Raw genomic sequence first — 21,150 nt, forward strand, 5'->3', positions numbered from 1 at the left:
TCGGAATACTTGGCGTTGATATTTCGAGCCTCGTTCAGTTCCGCAGTCAGTTGGAAGGCAAAGCCAAATTGCCTTCAATAAAGCTGGGTGTGCTCAGCAATGCGAGACAGTATTTCACGTCGGCCCATCGCTTAAAACTTTACAAAGCGCAAATTCGGCCTCATATGGAGTACTTCTCTCACCTCTGGGCGGGTGCACCACCTCGATGTCTGAAAATCCACAACAACGCGACTTCTTAGACATTTTCTGCCTCGCGCAATCACTTTGTGGAACCAGCTTTCGCCGGCAGTTTTTCCGAACCGATATGACATGGGAACCTTCAAGAAAAGAGCGTACTCCTTCCTCAAAGGCCGGCAACGCACCTGCAAGCCCCCTGGTGTTGTAGATGTCCATGGGCGGTGGAAGTCACTTTCCATCAGGTGAGCCTCCTGCTCGTTTTCCACATATCTCTTATAAAAAATAAATAAAAATAGTGATGGTCGATCTATTTCTGAATTAACAAGTTTTTTCTAAGCTTCATCCTAATGGTATAAAAATACTATATTGGTACATAATTATTTAATATTATTGTATTCTTTAAAGACATATAACACATTAACACAACGTATGAGATTTTCTGTTTAAATGTTTGACCTTTATTAATGTCAAAATTAATTAATATACACATTTTTGCGCATATAATAATTTATCTTCGACATTCAACATAGAAGATGATGATATGTGCTGGTTTATTAAATTTGGAAGTACATACTTGTAAACGAAAATGGCGCGCCGCGATCGAACTCCACCTCTTAAATTTTTTGCGTAACAGTCACGGTCGGTCGAAGGCTTTTTTGCGCGGAATTTAGGCGCCAAACTATTTACAATTAATTCTTGCATGTCAAATGATGGATTAGAATCTTTATTTTGATCACTTATTTATCCACGCGGATAGTATAAGGTTACTGCGTGATATGTTTGCACGAAACAACAACAACAACAGCCGGAAATTTGTTTCTTTGAATTATGAAATTATTTATACAACGATAGTAAAAAATAGAATTGAATATTATAAGTTTTATTTTAAAATTTTTGTTAAAGTATTTGTATTAGACTAGACACAAAAATGAAAATATCATCTTTTGTATAATCGTTTTTTTGGGTTTAAATTAAACCCAATAAATCGATGATTGGGTAAATCACATAAACAAATATGTATATACTTTGCTCGTAGTTTTGTCCTGAATTGTGTGTTCGGACGATTATATGTTATTTATATATATATAATCAAATAAATTAATTTAGAACAGGGAGGCTATTTTGTCATGTCATTATATCTTACGTGGGAATTCGGTACCATTTAGTAAAAGGCGGGTGCGAATAATACGAATATGATTAAGAGCTTAGGTATGTCACTAATTATAATTATAGTTCTTTTACGTCACAAGTTAATAGAATTTTATGATGAAATAAATGTCGAGACTAATATTCGACATCTTAATCTTCATAGGTTATTGACCGGCCTTTGCTAATGAAATACGAGTGAAGGTTATATCAAATGCCCAGGTAGCTGACGAAATCGATCGGTGCCCTCTGGCAAAAAACAAATATATAAAAAAAAACATAGTGTGAATGTGTATGACACGGAAATTGTTCAAAGGTTTTCGACCTTATTGCGTTTTTAGACTGAATATTTCAAAAGCTAATGTCCTTTTATAATTGAGAGGACAAATATTTCCGTATGTTAGGTCCTTATTGTCTTCTTATTTAAAATATCGTATCCAATCTATATTAGGAATACATTATGCGGTATATATTTTGACGTTTTAAATCTATAAAGAAAAAAAAAATGTAACAGCCTGTAAAATACTTAAGGACCTAGGTCTCATCTCTCTGAGATGCGATCTAGGTGCTTTGATACGGAGATGATACGGTTCGGGGGATAAATATACATATCTATATTTTTTATGTCATATCTTGATCTGAATTTAAATCCTATTTAGTACGTTATGGTCCACTCGTGAGTACGCTTATGAATAAAATCACAACTTATTTTACAAACGGAATATTTTACAAAGATATAAGCGGAAAGCACAAAACACGGAAAATATTATCGCAGTAAAAATGCAGTTAATAATATTGACATAACAAGAAGATAAGTGACCGTAATCGTTATAATTTTATGAATGAAATTTTTTCCTGTAATTGGAAATTGATAAAGCATTAATTATAACAGTCCTTTTTTATCAATTTTACTTTTAAGAAAGTATTAAACAAAGATGAAGTACCTATATGGATTAAACAAAGGTAAATATACCTATATATATTTAAATAGTAGTAGTAATACTTAGTAGTAGAATAGTTTCTTTTAATTTAAACGGCAACATTTTCAAGATAAGATACCTCACCGAAATCAATTACTCAAATGCTTAATTAAAGTTGTATGGAAATAAATAAAGTAAGCTCTTGTTTTATTGCCAAAATAAAAATATCAATAAAAGCTACGCCATAGGCTAAAATAAAATCGTGACAGTTTGATTGCGTTATTTGGACGGAAATTAGAATTTTTTCGATATAAAATATTTAATAAGGATTTAAATATTGGCTTGTAGATATTATATGAATGTCATCCGTAAATATAGTATATTTACAAAGCCGAGGTTTAGACTTCTATTAATCAGTTGGGGACGATTGTTGCTTAAAAAATGGGATGGAAGTTCCTCATTTTTGAGAGTTACAAATATCGAAATTGATGTTTACGTGTCGAATGATGAGTAACTGGCAATTTACTCATAAATCAGTGTTTACAAATATGTTGTATAAATTGCAAAAGGGTAAAATTAGGGATAAGTTTGTATAGTAGTTCGTTCCTTTCTTTAATGTTTGATATTATTTATAAGGATAAAATTGAGAGGCTTTTTATAAAATACTTAAGACAATTAAAGTATAGATGAAATTATAAATACGGAATATTTTGCTCGTGCTTATTAATAAAAAAAAAATACAATGTTTGTGAATGTTCATCCCTTAAGTGGCTTACTGTGGGATTACAGTTCCAAGAAAAATGAATTATTTTTACATCGACTATTCCATTTATTTATATTTTCATGTACATTATATTGTATTTAATTTCTCATTGTATTAACTATTTTGCTGTATTTGAAGCCCCTAACTATTCATAATGTATAAATTTATTTTGGGTTTCGCATTTTTGGAAAACTTTAATGGCAGTTTTCATAAATTAAAGTTTTCTTGGTTTCAAATCTTTTGGTTAACCAACCAAAAGATTACATGGAATTTTTGAATTGTAATTCATTTCAGAAATTTTTTTGCTACGTAATCCAAAATGTCTGATAGAAAGATTACTTGTCTGGTGGATTGGCGAATGATATCCCTGATTGAATTAAAGCTTAGCAATATTTGCTAATACATATTAGTCAAGTTCCCTTTTATCGGCCATTTTATCTGTGAACGTTTATCAAATTCATTAGCGTTAACATTTTTCTCAATCAGATTAAATAATTCTTGCCTCTTATATATATTGTGAACGTCTAAAGAACATAAAATGCATATATTAAAACTATTTTGATTGCTATTATTTGAATGACGAATTGGTTAGTCGTTTAGAAGGTTATCGCTCGGATAACATCACTTAAAAGTCACTTGAAGGGTAGTTAGTATTCCTAGAAATGCAAAAAAAAACTGATTATTCATTGAGAGACTTCGGTGTTATTCATTTTAATGATTGATTGAGATAGAATATCCAGATCGTAAATAAATTTTCATACGTTTATCACACATGTGAATTGTATTCAAAACTTCTCGAAATATTGTAAATATAGATAAATATAGTAATTTTGGCTTTTCAGTTCAATGAATACCATATGGTATTATATAGTTTAATATGCCCAAATAATTAAGTAACGTAATATTTGTCCTTTGCATTTATGAAATATTTGAAATTATACATTTAATATTTATCACATAGCTTTGCCGTAAGCCTGAATTTTAATTTTAAATATATGATTATCATTACTTAGTATAAAACAAAGTTACTTACCGCTGTCTGTCCCTATGTAGGTATGCTTAGATCTTTCGAATTACGCAACGGACTTTGATGCGGTTTTTTTAATAGATGAAGTGATTCAAGAGGAAAGTTTTTGTATATATGTATAATACATGGACAATATAATAAATAAACAATAAATAATTAGTTATGTATATATTCACTATCAGCATTGCAGCCGAGCTAAGTCGGGGCGGGTCGCTAGTAATAAATAAAGATAATTAAAAAATATGTTCGACATGAGATGTGGAAGATGATATCTTTAAAACAAGCCTTTTGTTTATATGAAATATCGTATGTTTTATATATATGAGATTATTTGTAACTAAAATAAAAAAAATCTAGCTATATAACTTTATTTACGAACGTCTAATAACGGAATGTAAACCTGCAGGTGCAACAAGTAGGTGACTTTAGAGGCCAGGTAGTGTTATTTTTTACAGCATTTATTCTGACGGTCGTATAATTCTTTCAGTGCCTCGTTCCAACTCAATAAATAATTCATGTTCGATCGATTTTGACTGGGAAATGAATCGAGCGTACCTAATGTGGTGTATAAATGTCTGTCCCGTGTAGTAGAATTTGCGGACCTTCAACTGATATTATTTACAGTGTTCTTCTCGGTGATATTTACAAAAAGCTATAATAACTACGTGGATAATAAATAGTTTGACAAGCCATTCACTATTTTTATAGATAAATGAATACGGCTATTAATATAAAAAAATATGACAATTACCATTTATTTTAGTGAATACAAAGCCTAAAGCTAGAAAGACAAAAAAAACAAATATCAATATAATTTTTTTTTTATTTATCAAACCATGTCTAAGACATGATTAGGTCTATAATTTGAACGACATCGAAAAATATTTTTCGTGCTCGACCGTGCCGGGCCTTACATTACAATTTCAAAATAATTGTTTTGTGAATAATTTTGGCCCCATACGTTCAGTCAAATTCACATTCAAGTAGTAGGTATATCATTTCATTTCGTTACTCTTATGTTCTATTTGAATCTATTTCTAAAATAAGCAATCCAAAAATAAACACTAAAAAACAATGGAATGTAAATTTTATTTTATACATATCTAAAAAAATCAGAAATAAGTAACATTCAGATAATTGAATTTATTTGCGTACGCTCTTGTAAAATGTATGCAAATCATCTAATTGAGATAAAATAAGGTTTAAAATAAAGAGGACAACCGTTACCTTGTGCTGAATAAATCCTCAAGAGAATTGTTTGATCATTTACCGTTCGAAATTATAAATATAAATCAGAGACAGATATTTGAATAAGTGATACATTCTAGTCTCAATAAATTATTTTTTGAAAATGTCGAATACTTACTACTATGTGCCCCTATAACTATCTGTGATACCCGATTGATATAACATTTTTTATTCATAAAAAAACAACGAAATGCTACTTTTTGTTAAATTGTATAATTTTAAATTTCTTATTGCCCTTTCTGACTTCGTAATGGAAATCTCTATGTATTCTAAATGTACAAATAGTATAAAACAGTCACCTTTTGTTTTCAAACCACTTAACTTTTTACTAATAGAAAGAGCTATATAAACTTACTTCATTTTTTGTGTTCGTATGTATAATTACTGAATATAAAAAAAAAATTACAAAAAAGCTGAACTAGTAACCGGGGGTTGGTCAAAAAACTTTTTTTCTTTACGCTTTAATGGTTATTGCTGGCAAAACCTTAAGGATATACAGCATAACAATGTACTAGAAAATTCTCTCAAATTAATTATTAATCCACATTATTTATATATGTATATTGTTGACATTTGATATAAATTAAAACTATTTAAAGTACTAATTTTTGTAACACAATAATATTCGATTGAATTATTTACAAGATATCAGCTTTTTCTAATGATGTGCAACAAAAAAAAAATCGCTGCGAAACGGGTGGTCGGCTTGCTGGCTATAGCTATAACATTTTGACCTTGGCAGGTAAAATTATCCTAATTCGAATCTATAAGGCGTCGACCCATTTTGGTCTATGTTTCACAATAAAAATGATTATCGATGTTTCTCATTTATGACATAAAGTAATAAATAAATAAATAAATGCTATAAAATAAATATACCTTCATAATATTTCCTTCCAAAAGGCACTTCTCATTTTCTTTAATAGTAAACCGCAATGGTGCAAAACCATGGCGAGAGGTTGTTTTAAAAGTTACTGTATATTAGTGTATTGATACTATATGAAAATGATCTAAATTGCAAAGTGCTGACTTCGGTTTTTGTTTATAGAAAAAATTGATTCATTATTTATAAAATATATATTATTTCCTCATATAGCCCCTCTGCGTTAAACAGTCCGCATTTATTAGTTCAAGTGAGTGACGCTCGTGCTTACACATGTCTTAGCGAGACGAAGAGTAAAATGAAAGCAAAAAAATACATCATATTTGCTACGTTTATTTCATTAAAATGACAATAATTTATGATATATTAAAATGAACGACAAATCATTTATAACACCCTTTTTACTTCTATGTTTTGTTTTTTTCAATTTTTCTTTACTTTATACCTATTGCTGCCAATTTTCCTTTACAAATTTTAGATATATTTTAAAATATGGTATCTACACGAAGTTTTCGTTTTGAGTTTTTGCAAAGTTAGAAACGCCCGGATCTACGATTTTCCTTTAAACTAAATAACAATAAACTTATTATTTAAAGAAGTCGAGTATTTTTAATAAAAATAATAGTGAAAAAGTCGGGTCCAAATTTTTTTTTTCTTCAAGTTCTCTCGCAGAATATAACACACACCATATTTATGTAAATTCTGAATTTATACGATATTCCAATATGAAAGTTAGATTAGAAGTAGTTTGTTCAACACGGTTATTCAATGTAAAATACTGTTATTACAATTTTCTTCTGATTGTGCAGTATATATTGCAATACTATTATACTTTTCCAAATTATTCATAACATAGGTCAAAAGATAACTTTTGCACAACAATATAGTAACATCGGTTGCAATCTGTTTAATCGTAAAAATTACGCCTTACTACGTATTGCTCACTTATGTTATCAAATGTATAGCGTAACGTGATAAAGTATTGAGTAATAATAAACACATTTGAGCCAATCAATCACTGGGCTGAATGAGTTTTAGTGATTGTTTTTAAAAAGTTGCGAGTGGTGGAAGGCGCCCGCCCGTAAGTTCGGCGACGCTCCACAACGCCCCAGTTCAGAACGTAGTCAATCCGAGTGTGCGCGATACGATCTCTCACGTGTGCCTATTATAACTGAACCGAAACTTACTGAAGCATTATCAACTTTGAATTACAATAATTCTTCCTAAACTTTTCGACTCACCAGTCTTTTTCATAACTATTAAAAAGCTTCTATACAATTATGGTAAATTTTAATTCGTTAAAGAATATTTCTTAAAATGAAGAACGGATTTATTTTACTTTTAATGTTGTGTAAGAACGTTTGGTCGACTATTGGCGAAGAATTGCTAATCAAGGATCTTCCAGCTTCATTTGTCCAGATAAAAGATCTCGCGGAAGCTGTGTGCAGTGATTTATTTTTCGACTCGGTGAGTATATTAAGCTGTCAATCCACACAATATGATATTTATTTTATAAAGTAAGTCTATTATAAACTGAACACTTATAAATCATTCAGGTCATTTTTAAACAATTATTTATAGTGTAAAAATTATAAATGGAACTCGCTAAACGTAATACCATTTGGCGTGGATTTATAATTTGTTCCAACAGGACAGGAGTAGTCTTTGTCCATCGTCGTCTCTAAAAATGGTGGTTTGTGCTGTGATTTATGCGTGACCAACAAACCAACTTTTACGTTAAAAGTACTAGTAGAATAGCTAAGGTCAGTATCTAGTATACTTGTATTTTAATTTAAAAAAAGACAAGTCAGAATAAAAATAAATTAAATACCATTTAAAAAATATTTCTTTAAAAACTAGATCGAAAAAAAGCAATAGGTTTTTTATTTCCGGTCCGCTCCGGCCCGGTATTAAAGTTCCGTCAAAAAAATGATAATTGCAATAATGCTCGCAACGATAAAAAGTGCTTTAAATAAGCGACGTCTGCAATCTTAAAGTTATTTGACTTCCATTATGTATTAGAAAAACCTATATAATATTAAATAACTATAAAGTTATACATTGTCTTATTGAGTAAATAGTTATAATTTCATAACTTTATACCAAGCCCAAAATACAAATCAATGACATTCGTATTAAAATTGTTACATTAATTACTCGTATGCGATCAATAAATATTAATCTAATAACAAAACGATTCATTTCCGCATTTCAATTGTTAATAAATACCAAAATATCAATCTTGTTTTTAAATATGCTTAATTTTTTTTTTTGCATATGTGTCAACATAATAATCGTGTGAATTATGAAAACTAATACTGTACTTATGTATGTAACAGGTGATATTAATAGTTGATCGTAATCCCTCCTATCTTATACAGACTTTTATGAGTACTCTCCGCACAGATATAGTGAGTTCAGCCGATACAAAAATAATCCTTAATCAATATGAAACACGTTACACAATATTGACCAATAATAATAATTTATTATTAATGTATATTAAGTGGCTATTTTGTTAAATCATCATAATCAATGTGTATAAAGACAATTTAAATTAGCTTAAAAATAAGCTCGTTTTGAGAAGGATAGCCCAGAAGAATAAAAGTAACAAATATAAAAACGTATTTGTGTAAAATATACAATAAGAGTTTACCGCGTTATATTTGAAAAAGTAAAATGTTCACTATATTCAGTATCTGTTCAAACGTACCAAATCAAAGCTACCAAATACATATGTAATTTGTACATCTTCTGAACGGCCCTCATCTGGCGAATGACAGTTTTGCTTGCGTTGGTTTCATACGCACACGCAGCACACACTAATCGACGCTACGTTCAATATATATTCGAGCCTCCGCCGACACTCATACGAAGCACGCAACATGGTACGCTACGCGTTGTAATAATGTTTGGGCTATTCGGCTATTCGCGCGATAGCGGTGCGCACGCGCGGACTTGTTATTGTTCGCTACTTTTTGCACAGCTGTGATGCTTTTAGATTTTATTTCGAGATATGTATGCAATTTATAGTTGATGGGCAATTAAGTTTATATAATTAAATTGTTAATAAGTAAATAAGAGTAAAACTATATGCTTCGTATAAACATGGACTTGTAGATGATTCTATCTGCGTGCGTCTAATATGATATAGACAATTAAAGTATATATAAACGCAACAATTTATATTATCATTTTTGTGTAATGTCATTTTTATGTTTATTCTATTTAGATAATATTATATCGAGAAACAATGTTTATAATTGAACAATTATAATATGTATCCTAATAACAAAATCAAGAGTTTCATAGCAGTACGAAAGCGGAAAGGGTAACCTCCAAATAGGTATTTCAGTATAAATGTTGACAAACAACTACTAAGCTTATCAATGAGTCAATCTTTCACGACCAAAGCCGTAACCTTCCGTCATAAACGTCTACGGTTTTGATAAATCCATTTTAGAAATAATATTGTACTGTAATCCAATTATGTATGTTTTAACATTATACTGCGTTCTAAAAAATATACACTAAGGATTCTTCTAATATTTTATTATATTTCAATACAAAGTATAATATTAAGTAAACTTTATAAAAATATTATAAAAAAAAAATCATATTTATTCTATTATTTACACTAGTTCAAAACAGTTGTATCTCCTTGTTTCAGACACACATAAAACGTAACGCGTGTTATACTAATTTTATGAGTAAGTATTCAACTAAGTATTCCTACTTAAGAACGAATTATAAGAAAAAAAACTGTTTATGCTTAATAATTGATTTAAAAAAAATAAGATTAAATAATAATTGATGCAAACTAATATAGGGAAATAAGAAATCGATTCATTTCTTTTTTGCTAAATAATTATAATTACAAGCGATATAAGTAAGTAAGCCTGGGTAACAGCTACAGAGCGAAATCGTTAAACCGTAGCCACTCTTCAAATTCATGAAATATTCTTATAGGTATATTGCATGTGAAATCGCAGGCCAAGACTACATTTCAAATGAATTTTTAACACTTATTTTGTTTGTTGTAGAAGGTCAGGTGAGAAATTCAAACGAAACCCAAGCGATAAATATAAAATGTCAATCAGAAATTAAAATAGACATCGCAGTGAAGCCCTCAAAGTTCATGCAATTGATAATATTGATCAACGACAAAAAAAATACAGAAATCGTAAGTCTTTTCATCGTTGAATGAAATAATTTAATTCGTTATGTGTTTTATATTATTTATAATTCTATAGTTTAATTTATATTGGACATGTTGCGCCCGAATATTTTAATCAGCTGCTTAATTAATAGCTTAGCCTTGTCGCAATCAACTTTTATTCGCTTTTCAATTAACAGCTCAGTTGTCGGCGCTGTTCAACAAGGGGCCTGAATGTTATTCAGCCAAGACGTATAATATTCTATTTATACAATAATCTTATAAAGTTTGCTTTATAATACTCTTCTAAAAATAAATGTGGATTAATTACTTTCAATCAAAATATAATTTTAATCAAGTTCAAACATCAGCGATTCGCCCAGCACAAGTGCAATTATTTTATATATATATATATATATATATATATAATATAAATAATATATATATATATATATATTATAAAATTTTTATCTATAAGGATATTTCATGCACTTCGCCGCTCTCCGCACTCCGTCGCTGATGTTTGTACTCTAATGTACTCAGGAATAATATTTATTTATATGTTACTACAGATTAACCCTTGCATACACACAAACTATTTAACATTTGTAATATAACTGCTAAATTATATATGTAATAACTATAATTTCCGACCTTATTCCAGATTAATTATATACTAATAGAACCGAACGAAAGGTATGGTAGCATTTTTACACCATCTGGCAATAGTACTTTTTGGATGACTACCTTAAACGAAGTCGGAGTGCCGTCTCTATGGAAAAGAGGTCCAGAGGTTAAGTCCTGGGACATTATCAAGAGGAATATACAAAATAAAACGTATGACATTGAAATACATTTCTCTGAATTTATATCGAAAATCGGGAAGAATGAATATTTCATGAAAGCAAATTTTTCTTGGAACACGACAGACAGTAAGTGAAGATCTTAAAAATAATATGCGGTTTAGTTAATTCCTACCATCAGATCAATGGATTCTCTCTCTTCTTTGTATTGAAGGATTCTTTTGGTTAAATTGATACTTCATACTTTTAATCATCGATATAAAATTTTAATTACAAAATAATATTATTCTATAATGATTGCAGCTTCCGATTCATGTTTTGATGTTTTGAATTCATGCAACAAGAAAACACAAGGAAATCTCTTTCAGAAAAAAATAAAAGTAAGTTTCTAGTTTATCAATTTAAAGAATAAAATATACACTAAGAGCCTGTTAATGTCCCACTGCTGGACTACTTATGAGAGGTTTCAAACGCATTTCACTCTGGTACTCCAATGGTGGCCATTACATGTGTCAGATTTTTCAGACAATGCATGCAGGTTTCTTCACGGTACGGTTTATAAACCCGAGACGTCAACATAAACAAAAATTAAGTACATTACAATTTCGCGGTTCTTGCCCGATCTTGGCCAAATCTTTATTTAAGGATTATCAGTTCTAACCAATGAGTCATTAAATAAATAGAAATAAGAAATGTAAATATAATACATATAAATTGTGTTTTTTTTTTGTAAATATTTATTTTAATTGCAGCCGTACCAAGAACGTAACATTTCGATAGACCATTTGCCTCTCGACGATAGTTGTACAATCCGAGTGACCGGGAAATACGGAACCACGATAAAAACTTACCGAACACCAGCGTGCGATAAGTTTCCTCAATGTGCTCCTCGTAAGGATCTACCAAATTATATTATTAAGCACAGTATAGTGAATAGAGGTTTATTTAAATAGAATCATTTATTATCTTGTTTATTTTAATTTTATAGATCTCGATCAAATTGCATGTTGCAATCCATTATGTCAATAATTTTATTGCCTTCATGGCCAATGATGTTGTAGTAAACAGATATGTTATTAACGCGCAAAAAGTGAAGACTAGAAAACGTCCTAATTGAGACGTTTGCCTTTAGTTGTTTTACGTAGTAATACGTTTTGCGTAATTAAAACATCTAGTTATCCCTTTTACTTATTGTTTTTATCAAGCTATCCTTTTTACTTTTAACGAAATGTAAAAATCAACTAAAATAAACGGCCCTCGACGCGGCACACTTTTTTCTGTTGTTTAGTATGGATATAACATACATATTTGTTTATTAGAATATCATTGCTTCATGGTACTATGACGACGAAGACTTAAAAATGAATTGAAATGAAAATAATAATAGTTTTAGAAGTATACCGATTAACGTAGTAATTGTCTATGTCTATAGTATAGGATCTAGTATTTATGATAAGCCTCGACTCAAAAACTGTTTCCTAAACAAAGATTTTCATATTACTATTAACTTTAACAACTTCTTTTATTTCTATGTATAGGTTTTTACGTGTTAAACTTAGTTCTGACTTACTGATATAATATATGAAAGTATTTTTTGGTATATTATATAATATGTAAAATTTTAATGCTATATCTTATTGCTTGCTTATTACAAATTGTTCGTTAGTAAGTAAATGATTGCCATTATTCTTTCCAGCGCCTGATATACCCAAAAATGTCACATTACATCCTTTCAAGTATGAGAATGATGACTTATGGACGGTACGCGTGCGCTGGGCTCGACCGCGAAGACCGCCGATGCTCTACCATATCACGCTGCGGACGAACGACTCTGTGCGAAATTTTTCAGTTTCTGGGGTTAGAGTTTTTTTCATGATTATTACTTTACTCATAATCAAAACACGCATACTAAAATCCAGGAAGCTGGAGATAATAACTACGGTTATGCTTCACGCCGTTAAATATTTCATTGAATCACGTCTGGCCTCATATATAAACATGAAATCTTAAGTGTCTCGTTGGTCTAGTGGTCTAGTAAACATAGGCTGCAGATTCCAATATTATTTAGAGGATCTTTTACGAGGATTCAACTTCGAGGTCGGAGCAATTGATGACCTTTGTAGGGAAAGCAAGAAAAGCCGCGTCTGAACTGTCTCCGATCTTATCAGATTGTTATGACAACGGATTATTAGAGGGAAGGAACATAGTGTTTCTGTGTTTGCGCATACACTTGAATGCTATTACAGAAGATTATAAACATTGACTATAATAGCCACTACGGTTAGAAAGACATATATTATACACTTACACCAAGTTTTCATAGTAAACCTCTCTGTTTATTATCTAATTTGTGTTGTCTATGCATAGAACGCGACGGAGGTGCAGTTCCAGCGCGTGCGCGGCGCGGGGCTGTACAACGTGTCCGTGGCCGCGCTCTCCGCCAGCGGCGCGGCGGCGCGGACTAGTCGACACGATTTTTTTCCTTGTAAGCAATCTATATGCATAATAAAATTGGATTGTCTGTTTGTAATATTAAAATAGCCCTTTTATAGTCAACACATACAGTGAGGACAAAAGCTTCAGAAGCTGAAGACGCCTCACTATTTCTCAAATAGTGAACAACTTGTCTTATGTCTCTATCAGATATTTTTTTAGAACGACCGCCAACATTCAGTGGTATAGGAAAATTACATTTGGCTCTAATTCTTTGGATTGTCGATTGACGTAAGTTGAGCGATATATCTTGTTGATTTCCCATTTTTAAGTAAATCTTTAACATATTATATAATATTCTTTGCATTTGGTTTCATGATTGTATCGAAAAGAGATGTATTAATTTAAACCGCTCACTGCGCTGTATTGAATTAAACTGAGTAAAAAACAAAGCGGAATCATATTTCTATACTAATCTTAACAAGTTTAAACACTTTTCAACCGACTTCCAAAAGGAGGAGGTTATCAATTCGTCTGTATTTTTTTTTTTTTTTTTTTTTTTTTTTTTTGTTTGTTACCTCATAACTTTTTACTGGGTGGACCGATTTTGATAAATTTTTTTTTGTTTGAAAGGTAGTGCTTCCCGTGGGGTCCCATTTTTTTTATTTTTTTTTCCGATGATGGTATCCATGTGAAAACGACATAAGTCTTAAATTTGCCTTATGTATATGCGCGACAAATAGGTGAATAACTGAAAATCACGTTAACCAATTTTGAAAATTCTTTTTTTATTATAAAATATATACTTCTAGGGTAATTTGGTGAAAGTTTGGTAAGGTTCTGAGCACAGGATCCATGACAAAGTAACGGAACGGAAGGGAACGGAACAATTCTGAGGAGCATGTTAGCGATACTCGGTCGAATCTTTTATTTATAGGTTATTTGGATATTTGAGTCACCTTCCGTAATGTGGTTATGTTTATGTAATTATCATAGTCGAATATTATAATCAACTAGCTACCCACCCCGGCTTCGCACGGGTGCAATACTGATACTAAATATACTACAGAATTTGTTTATATACGACATCACATCGCAAACTTCTAAAATTATCAGTGTTTCTTTACTATATTGTTCATGTATTATATACACAAACCTTCCCCTTGAATCACACTATCTTTTAAAAAAAACCGCATCAAAATCCGTTGCGTAGATTTAAAGATGTAGGGACAGAGAAAGCGACTTTGTTTTATACTATGTAGTGATGGAACTCCTATACGGCTCGCAGTTAGGGTGCGATATGGGGCAGAATTTCTTATTATCTTTAATCAAATTTTGTGTATGTGATGTGATGTCATATAATGTACGAAATATAGTTGGTCTTTTTCAAAGTTTTTTTGCTGAGTTCGATTACAGCTCTTTTGAGGGATCCTTGTAGTTTACGCCGCGTGACGTATTAAATGAGCATTTTCGAAAGTCTATTTTTGCTTTATTCGCAAGTTTCCTTTGAAATTGTCCTCGAAGTAGTTTCTGACTCATATAAACGGAACGCTTAATCTATCCATATTAAAAAAAAAATAGTTAGTCAACATCAGCTTCACTTAAAATCAAAAAATAAATAAAATTTTAACAAAAAGAAAAACCGACTTCAAACAAAACACTATTTTAAAACAAATGAATATGCACGAAAAAGTAATAAAAATAATTGCGTATTCAACATATTTTTAGAGTCTTCCTAAGTTAAATGAAATGAAAAATATTAGACTACTTAAAAGTCGATTAACGATTATATCATGTAGTTATAATTATTGTTATATTTGGAGTCGGTGTCTCCAAATATAACAATAATTTGTCAGCTCCCTCCTTCGATGTCGTCTTTATCTCGTCAAACGTAACGTAACATCGTCCTTTCATGGGCCTCTTTAGTTTAGGGAACAAGAAAAAGTCACAGAGGGCGAGATCTGGGGAATACGGTGGCTACGGCATCATTAGCGTATTGTTTTTGGCCAAAAAGTCGCGCACAATCAACGATGTGTAAGCAGGGGCGTTATCGTGGTGCAAAAGCCAATTTTTGTTCTTCCACAAATCCGTGCGTTTCTAGCGGATTTCTTCGCGCAAATTGCGCATAACTTGCAGGTAGTATTCCTTATTGACCGTTGTACCCTGTAGCAAGAACTCATGATGCACCACGCCCCTGCAATCGAAGAAAACTTTCAGCAAAACATTCGTCCGGCACGCTCTTTGTCGTTCACATCTTCTCACCCTTCTGAGAACATTTTGTACCACCGATAAACGATGCTTCGGTCCAAGGCAGCTTCTGTATGCCACAGTCAACATTCGGAATGCATCCGCGCACTTATTTTCGTTTTTCACACAAAATTTGATACAGGTTCTTTGATCCATTTTTTTTAATAGGTAAAAATCGAAGACGATCCAAAACACGTGCAAGCAAAGCAGCTGTCAACAATTAAGTGAACATTCAAAATGGCCGAGCTTGTCGGCATAAGTGAGAGTCATGAGTACCAACATAAAGCCACAAAAAGATCGAAATTCGAATATACGTAACAAACGAAAATTCAAAATTCGCGATTATTTTTTAACACACCTCGTTTTTTGTCAGTACAAACATTTATACACATAAATATATTTCAAGTAAAATATACGTATCGTACAAAAATCTCAAAAATATACGATAAGTTAACTTTAGTAATGTGTAAAACTTTTAGTATTGGAGGAGACATCGAGTTCAGTGACTTTGCTGGTCGGAGCAGCCTGGTCGTCCTCACTGCTGGTGATGGCTGCGCTGTTGTTCGTTGTGGTCTATTGGCGCCGTCGCCTGCTAGCTATCCAATCCCGAATTTACGATAGGGTAACATACACTGTTTTAGTAAAAAGTAATTTCTGAAATATACACGTTATGTTCTAAACGTGAAAATAGTAAATTGGAATCCATTACAATTTGAATGTATCATCTCAACAGGATGCTTTCGAAAAAATAGCACAAGAAGGAGACATAGATATCGCGAACTCGGAGCCGGGGGCGGAGGACCAGTGGGAAGTGCGCCCCGAGCGCCTGCTGCTGCACGAGGTTATAGGAGAGGGCGCCTTCGGGGTCGTACGGAGAGGCACGTTTGCACCTTGTAACAAAGATGTTGCTGTTAAAATGCTTAAAGGTAAGCTAAGTATGTAATAGGCAAATGACGATTTATGTTTATCAATTCACATTTATACCAAACACGAATTTATATCAAAGTGAAGGTCTACCAAAACATAAGATTTTATTTGTGTTAATCAGGCTTTCCATCTGTGGATGAAATTCGCTCGTTCCGTGCGGAGATGGAGCTCATGAAGAGCGTGGGTGCGCACCCGCATGTAGTGAGTCTAATCGGATGCTGCAGCGGACGCCGGCCGCTCATTGTAGCTGAATACTGTAGTCGAGGAGACCTTCTCTCATACCTCAGGTTAGAAGATATTGAAAATGTTAGAAATATATTAATTATTAAAACGTATTAAAATTGTCTATGCCTAAATTTCATTGTCTTTTATGTCAGAGGTCTATGTTAGGGACAATAACTTAATAGTGCTAATAGTACAAAAATATGTAAATAAAGTCGTAACGACATGTAAATTAATTCACTTAAAATATAATTCTTCTTGTCTAGATTTGCATAGAGAAAAGCTTAAAAATTTTACAGTAATACGATAAGCATATTTACTCGTAATAACTCAATACCTTTATGGATGGTACATCAAACTTCAGAACTTATGTAACTTATTCTTTTCCTCTTGTTAAAAACTTATTGGGATTCAAACTACACTAATGTTGCTTACAGATGTTCGTGGGAGATGATGATATCTCGACGGAATTTAAAATATTATAACAATAGCAAAGAAGGAATAAACGATCGCAATTATTTCCTGAAAAACAAAACCACGGATACGAAATTCGTATCAAATCGTCTGTATGACCTTGAAGGAGCTTGTGACACCGAACTGACTTATCGAGACCTCCTTTCCTTTAATAGACAAATTGCGATGGGAATGGAGTTTCTAGCTTCGAATCGTGTGGTCCATAGAGACTTAGCGGCTAGGAACGTGTTAGTGACCGCAGACAGGACGTTGAAAATTGCGGATTTCGGTCTTTCACGGGATGTGTATCAAGAAAACCAATACAAGCAAGAAGGCAATGGAAAGATGCCCGTCAAGTGGATGGCTCTGGAGTCTTTGACTCATCGGATATATACCACACAAAGTGATGTGTAAGTACATCTGTATTTTGTTATCAACACGATTTATTTAGTGCGCGTTGAAGTCTTTTATATGAAAATGAAAAATATTATTTATAAATTTAGTAACAAATATTAATAATCTATATTGCAAAACACAGAATAGATTAGACATTAAATCAGTTAGTCTACTTGTATTTTGCCATGTTAAACGCTACAGTCGTCTTTCGAACAACCTATTCCTATAATATAACAGGACCAGCCGTTCGATCGTGGCTGTTATTAACGGACCAGTCGTTTGTGGCAAGATTTTAATGTATCAAATAATAATGTGTCTGAAATATGCAAACCACACGGCGAAACGTAATCGTATATATTGGAATCATTTTCCAATCGCCAATCCATCACAATATTATCCTATTTTCCACGTAGGTAAAAAGTAAAGAACATTCTGAAAGTCACGCAGTAGATTCAAAGTCATGCAAGGTTTTCTCAGTAAACAGGAAACCTAACCCACCTCGTCAGTTGAATCTGCCATATACATATCTATAACTATATCACTATCTACAACTATTACCTCGGCGGGGTGAATACGACTTGGTCTGCACGACTGAGATTGTGTAGAGAAAAGACGGTAGTTTTAAAAAAGGTTCGTGGGCAGGTGGTCTTTCGGCGTGGTGCTGTGGGAGGTGGTGACGGTGGGCGGCGCGCCGTACGCGGGCGTGGGCGCCGCGCGCCTGCCGCGCCTGCTCGCGGCCGGCTACCGCATGCCGCGCCCGCCGCACTGCGCGCCCGATCTGTGAGTTTTGCTATTAGAGGTAATGCACCTCTAATAGCAATTTTTAATATCTTAATTAAAGTAGAGCTTTATGCGAGACCGTAACATCACACTGGTGTAGTGTATTGTTGTTTTCAGATGTTATTATTGAGCGAGCTACTGCTAAGAGTCGAGATGGCTCAGTGGTTAGAACGCGTGCATCTTAACCGATGATTGCGGGTTCAAACCCAGGCAAGCACCGCTGATTCATGTGCTTAATTTGTCTTTATAATTCATCTTGTACTCAGCGGTGAAGGAAAACATCGTGAGGAAACCTGCATGTGACAAATTTCATGGGATCTGCCACATGTGTATTCCACCAACCCGCATTGGAACAGCGTGGTGGAATATGTTCCAAACATTCTCCTTAAAGGGAGAGGAGGCCTTTAGCCCAGCAGTGGGAATTTACAGGCTGTTATTGTTGTTGTTGAGCTACTGCTAGGCTCAAGGGACTTAACATGTGAACCCAATCTTTGATTAAGAAGTTTTTAGTCTTTGTTGAGATGTAATTTATGTTAAAAAGCACCTTATAGGATATCAATCTCTTATTTCACTCATCTCGAAATTGAATTTAGGTAAAGTTCGATAAACCAATAAATTATTAAATCTAATTTATAAATTCTAGGTACCACTTGATGCTTTCCTGTTGGAAAGAACGACCCCGGTCTCGGCCTACTTTTACAGAGTTACATGAGAAGCTGGACGAGATGTTGTACGCATGCGCCGACCACTACCTGTCGCTGGTACTGCCCGTCGACCTTCCCGAGACGCACATGAGGCCTCACCGATACATACGCATGCTTATTAGGTGAATATTTTAACAATCTATTTAATTACTTATAGACTTAGACTACATTTAAAACTACAAAACTTAATCATTTAAGTTACGATATAAGGATGACGATAAGCATAATATATTTGAATGTAATTGAATTATAATGATAATAGTTATTACAGAGGTAAGAGAAAACGAGCTAAGAGCTACGAGCGACCACTCGCTGCCTCCACCAACCACTACACCGACCAGCCCGCCGCCGCCGCTAAGGCTGGACTTGTTCTCTGCTCTTGAAAATCAATGATTGGATAAAATTACAATCATGATTTAAACGCATGTCGTTTTATCTTATTACTGTGTAGTCAAAAAGAAAGGGTGCTATTTGTAATAATCATTGTATATTGCAACTTAAACGTATTGCGAGTTCAGTATAGTACGACACAAATTAGATGTAGCATCGGAAAATGTAATGGAATGAAAATAAAACGGATTACTGTCGATTTACACAACAATAGAAATAGCTCCCTATCGCGTCATTCGACGCTATTCGCCGCTACAGATTCTCGCGTCAGAGGAAGTGTTTGTAAATCGACGTGTCAAATTGACGAATATATTAGGTCATATGATATTACAAGTTATTACGTTTGTGCAGAGATCATATTCGCATGAGAAATAAATATTGATAATTTGATGAAATATTGATGCTACATGTAAATTGTGTCGTACTATACTTTATTTATTTGTAAACATGAAACTTATCATTTTTAAGCCATGTATAGAGAAATAAAATTTTTATTCACAAATCATTCGTGGGTAATGCTTCAAACTCTATAGCCATACGTTAATTTAAATTTAAAATGAAAATATAGCGAAATAAAAAGAACTAAAGCGATTTATATAATTGTTGTCAATTATTATTATTAGTTTTAGCTTTAAATTGTATATAATATAATAAAACCACGTAGGTCTTGCCATTGTTATTATTCATTTCCTATGATCTCTAGTATTACTTGTGTTTATAAAACATTTTGTATATAATATACTTTTTAAATGAAAATAAATGTACGATCACTATTATTTAACAAACTTTATTTTCATACGTTTTAAGTGCTTTGCTAAAATAGCCGTTATATAAGCAGACGCTGAAATTTTGAGTTGAATTGTCATCGTGGCGCTCGAGGTAATCTACTAGTTCCAAAACACATTATACTAATAGTATAATGTTTATATTTGTTTTCCGGTTTCAAACAACAAATCCTTTTGATATGGAACAGCAATTTTTTCTCGTACGCATGTAAGTCGTTAAGAGCATACAGACACAAAGAGCTTTTTATTAGAAAGATTGTAGGTCCCCAAAATGTCTCAAGAAAAATTTGCGACATTATATGACTATCATTCAAAATTGAAAATGACCACACAAACAATCAAATTGCCATCAGACACATTTAAAGTTACTACGCAATTAAAAGTTTGACCAGTATTTAAGAGACTAACATTCATTAAGATATTTATCTATATTAAATTTAGGGAATTATAACAACAGATAATTTTAATATATTAGAGAAAACTATAATTAAATACGTGATAAAGATACTGAATGTATTTTGAAATATTTTATAAATCCACCTCGAAGGACCAAATTTTTCTATGATTTGTTCTATAATATGTTAACTCTATTAAGGAGTACACAATTTTAAGTTTCGAGGGTTGATTGCCACTATATCTGTTATAGATAATTTGTTATAAATTAATGCTGGAGCTAGTGAGAAGACGGTT

The 21,150-nt window shown here is 32.5% G+C and overlaps 1 protein-coding gene across 1 annotated transcript; it reads left to right on the top strand.

The window, feature by feature from the left end:
• Positions 1 to 7,287: 7,287 nt before the first annotated feature.
• LOC124537406 (tyrosine-protein kinase receptor torso-like) lies at positions 7,288 to 19,677 on the top strand. The gene is made up of 15 exons (XM_047114241.1): positions 7,288 to 7,631; positions 9,835 to 9,874; positions 10,208 to 10,347; positions 10,985 to 11,252; positions 11,427 to 11,503; positions 11,876 to 12,014; positions 12,820 to 12,980; positions 13,491 to 13,608; positions 16,283 to 16,425; positions 16,537 to 16,729; positions 16,852 to 17,017; positions 17,390 to 17,815; positions 18,444 to 18,581; positions 19,225 to 19,407; positions 19,557 to 19,677. The coding sequence occupies exons 1-15, from the start codon at positions 7,482 to 7,484 to the stop codon at positions 19,666 to 19,668; spliced, it is 2,454 nt and encodes an 817-aa protein (XP_046970197.1). The 5' UTR covers positions 7,288 to 7,481; the 3' UTR covers positions 19,669 to 19,677.
• Positions 19,678 to 21,150: the final 1,473 nt, after the last annotated feature.

This window comes from Vanessa cardui, chromosome 18, assembly GCF_905220365.1.
Source record: "Vanessa cardui chromosome 18, ilVanCard2.1, whole genome shotgun sequence".
NCBI lineage: Eukaryota > Metazoa > Arthropoda > Insecta > Lepidoptera > Nymphalidae > Vanessa > Vanessa cardui.

Bases quoted from the DNA above. Each gene is read 5' to 3' on its own strand.
- LOC124537406 (XM_047114241.1), top strand. From the start codon at position 7,482: ATGAAGAACGGATTTATTTTACTTTTAATGTTGTGTAAGAACGTTTGG. The intron at 17,816-18,443 runs GTAAGTACATCT...GTTCGTGGGCAG, and splicing joins TATACCACACAAAGTGATGT to GTGGTCTTTCGGCGTGGTGC. The intron at 18,582-19,224 runs GTGAGTTTTGCT...TATAAATTCTAG, and splicing joins CCGCACTGCGCGCCCGATCT to GTACCACTTGATGCTTTCCT.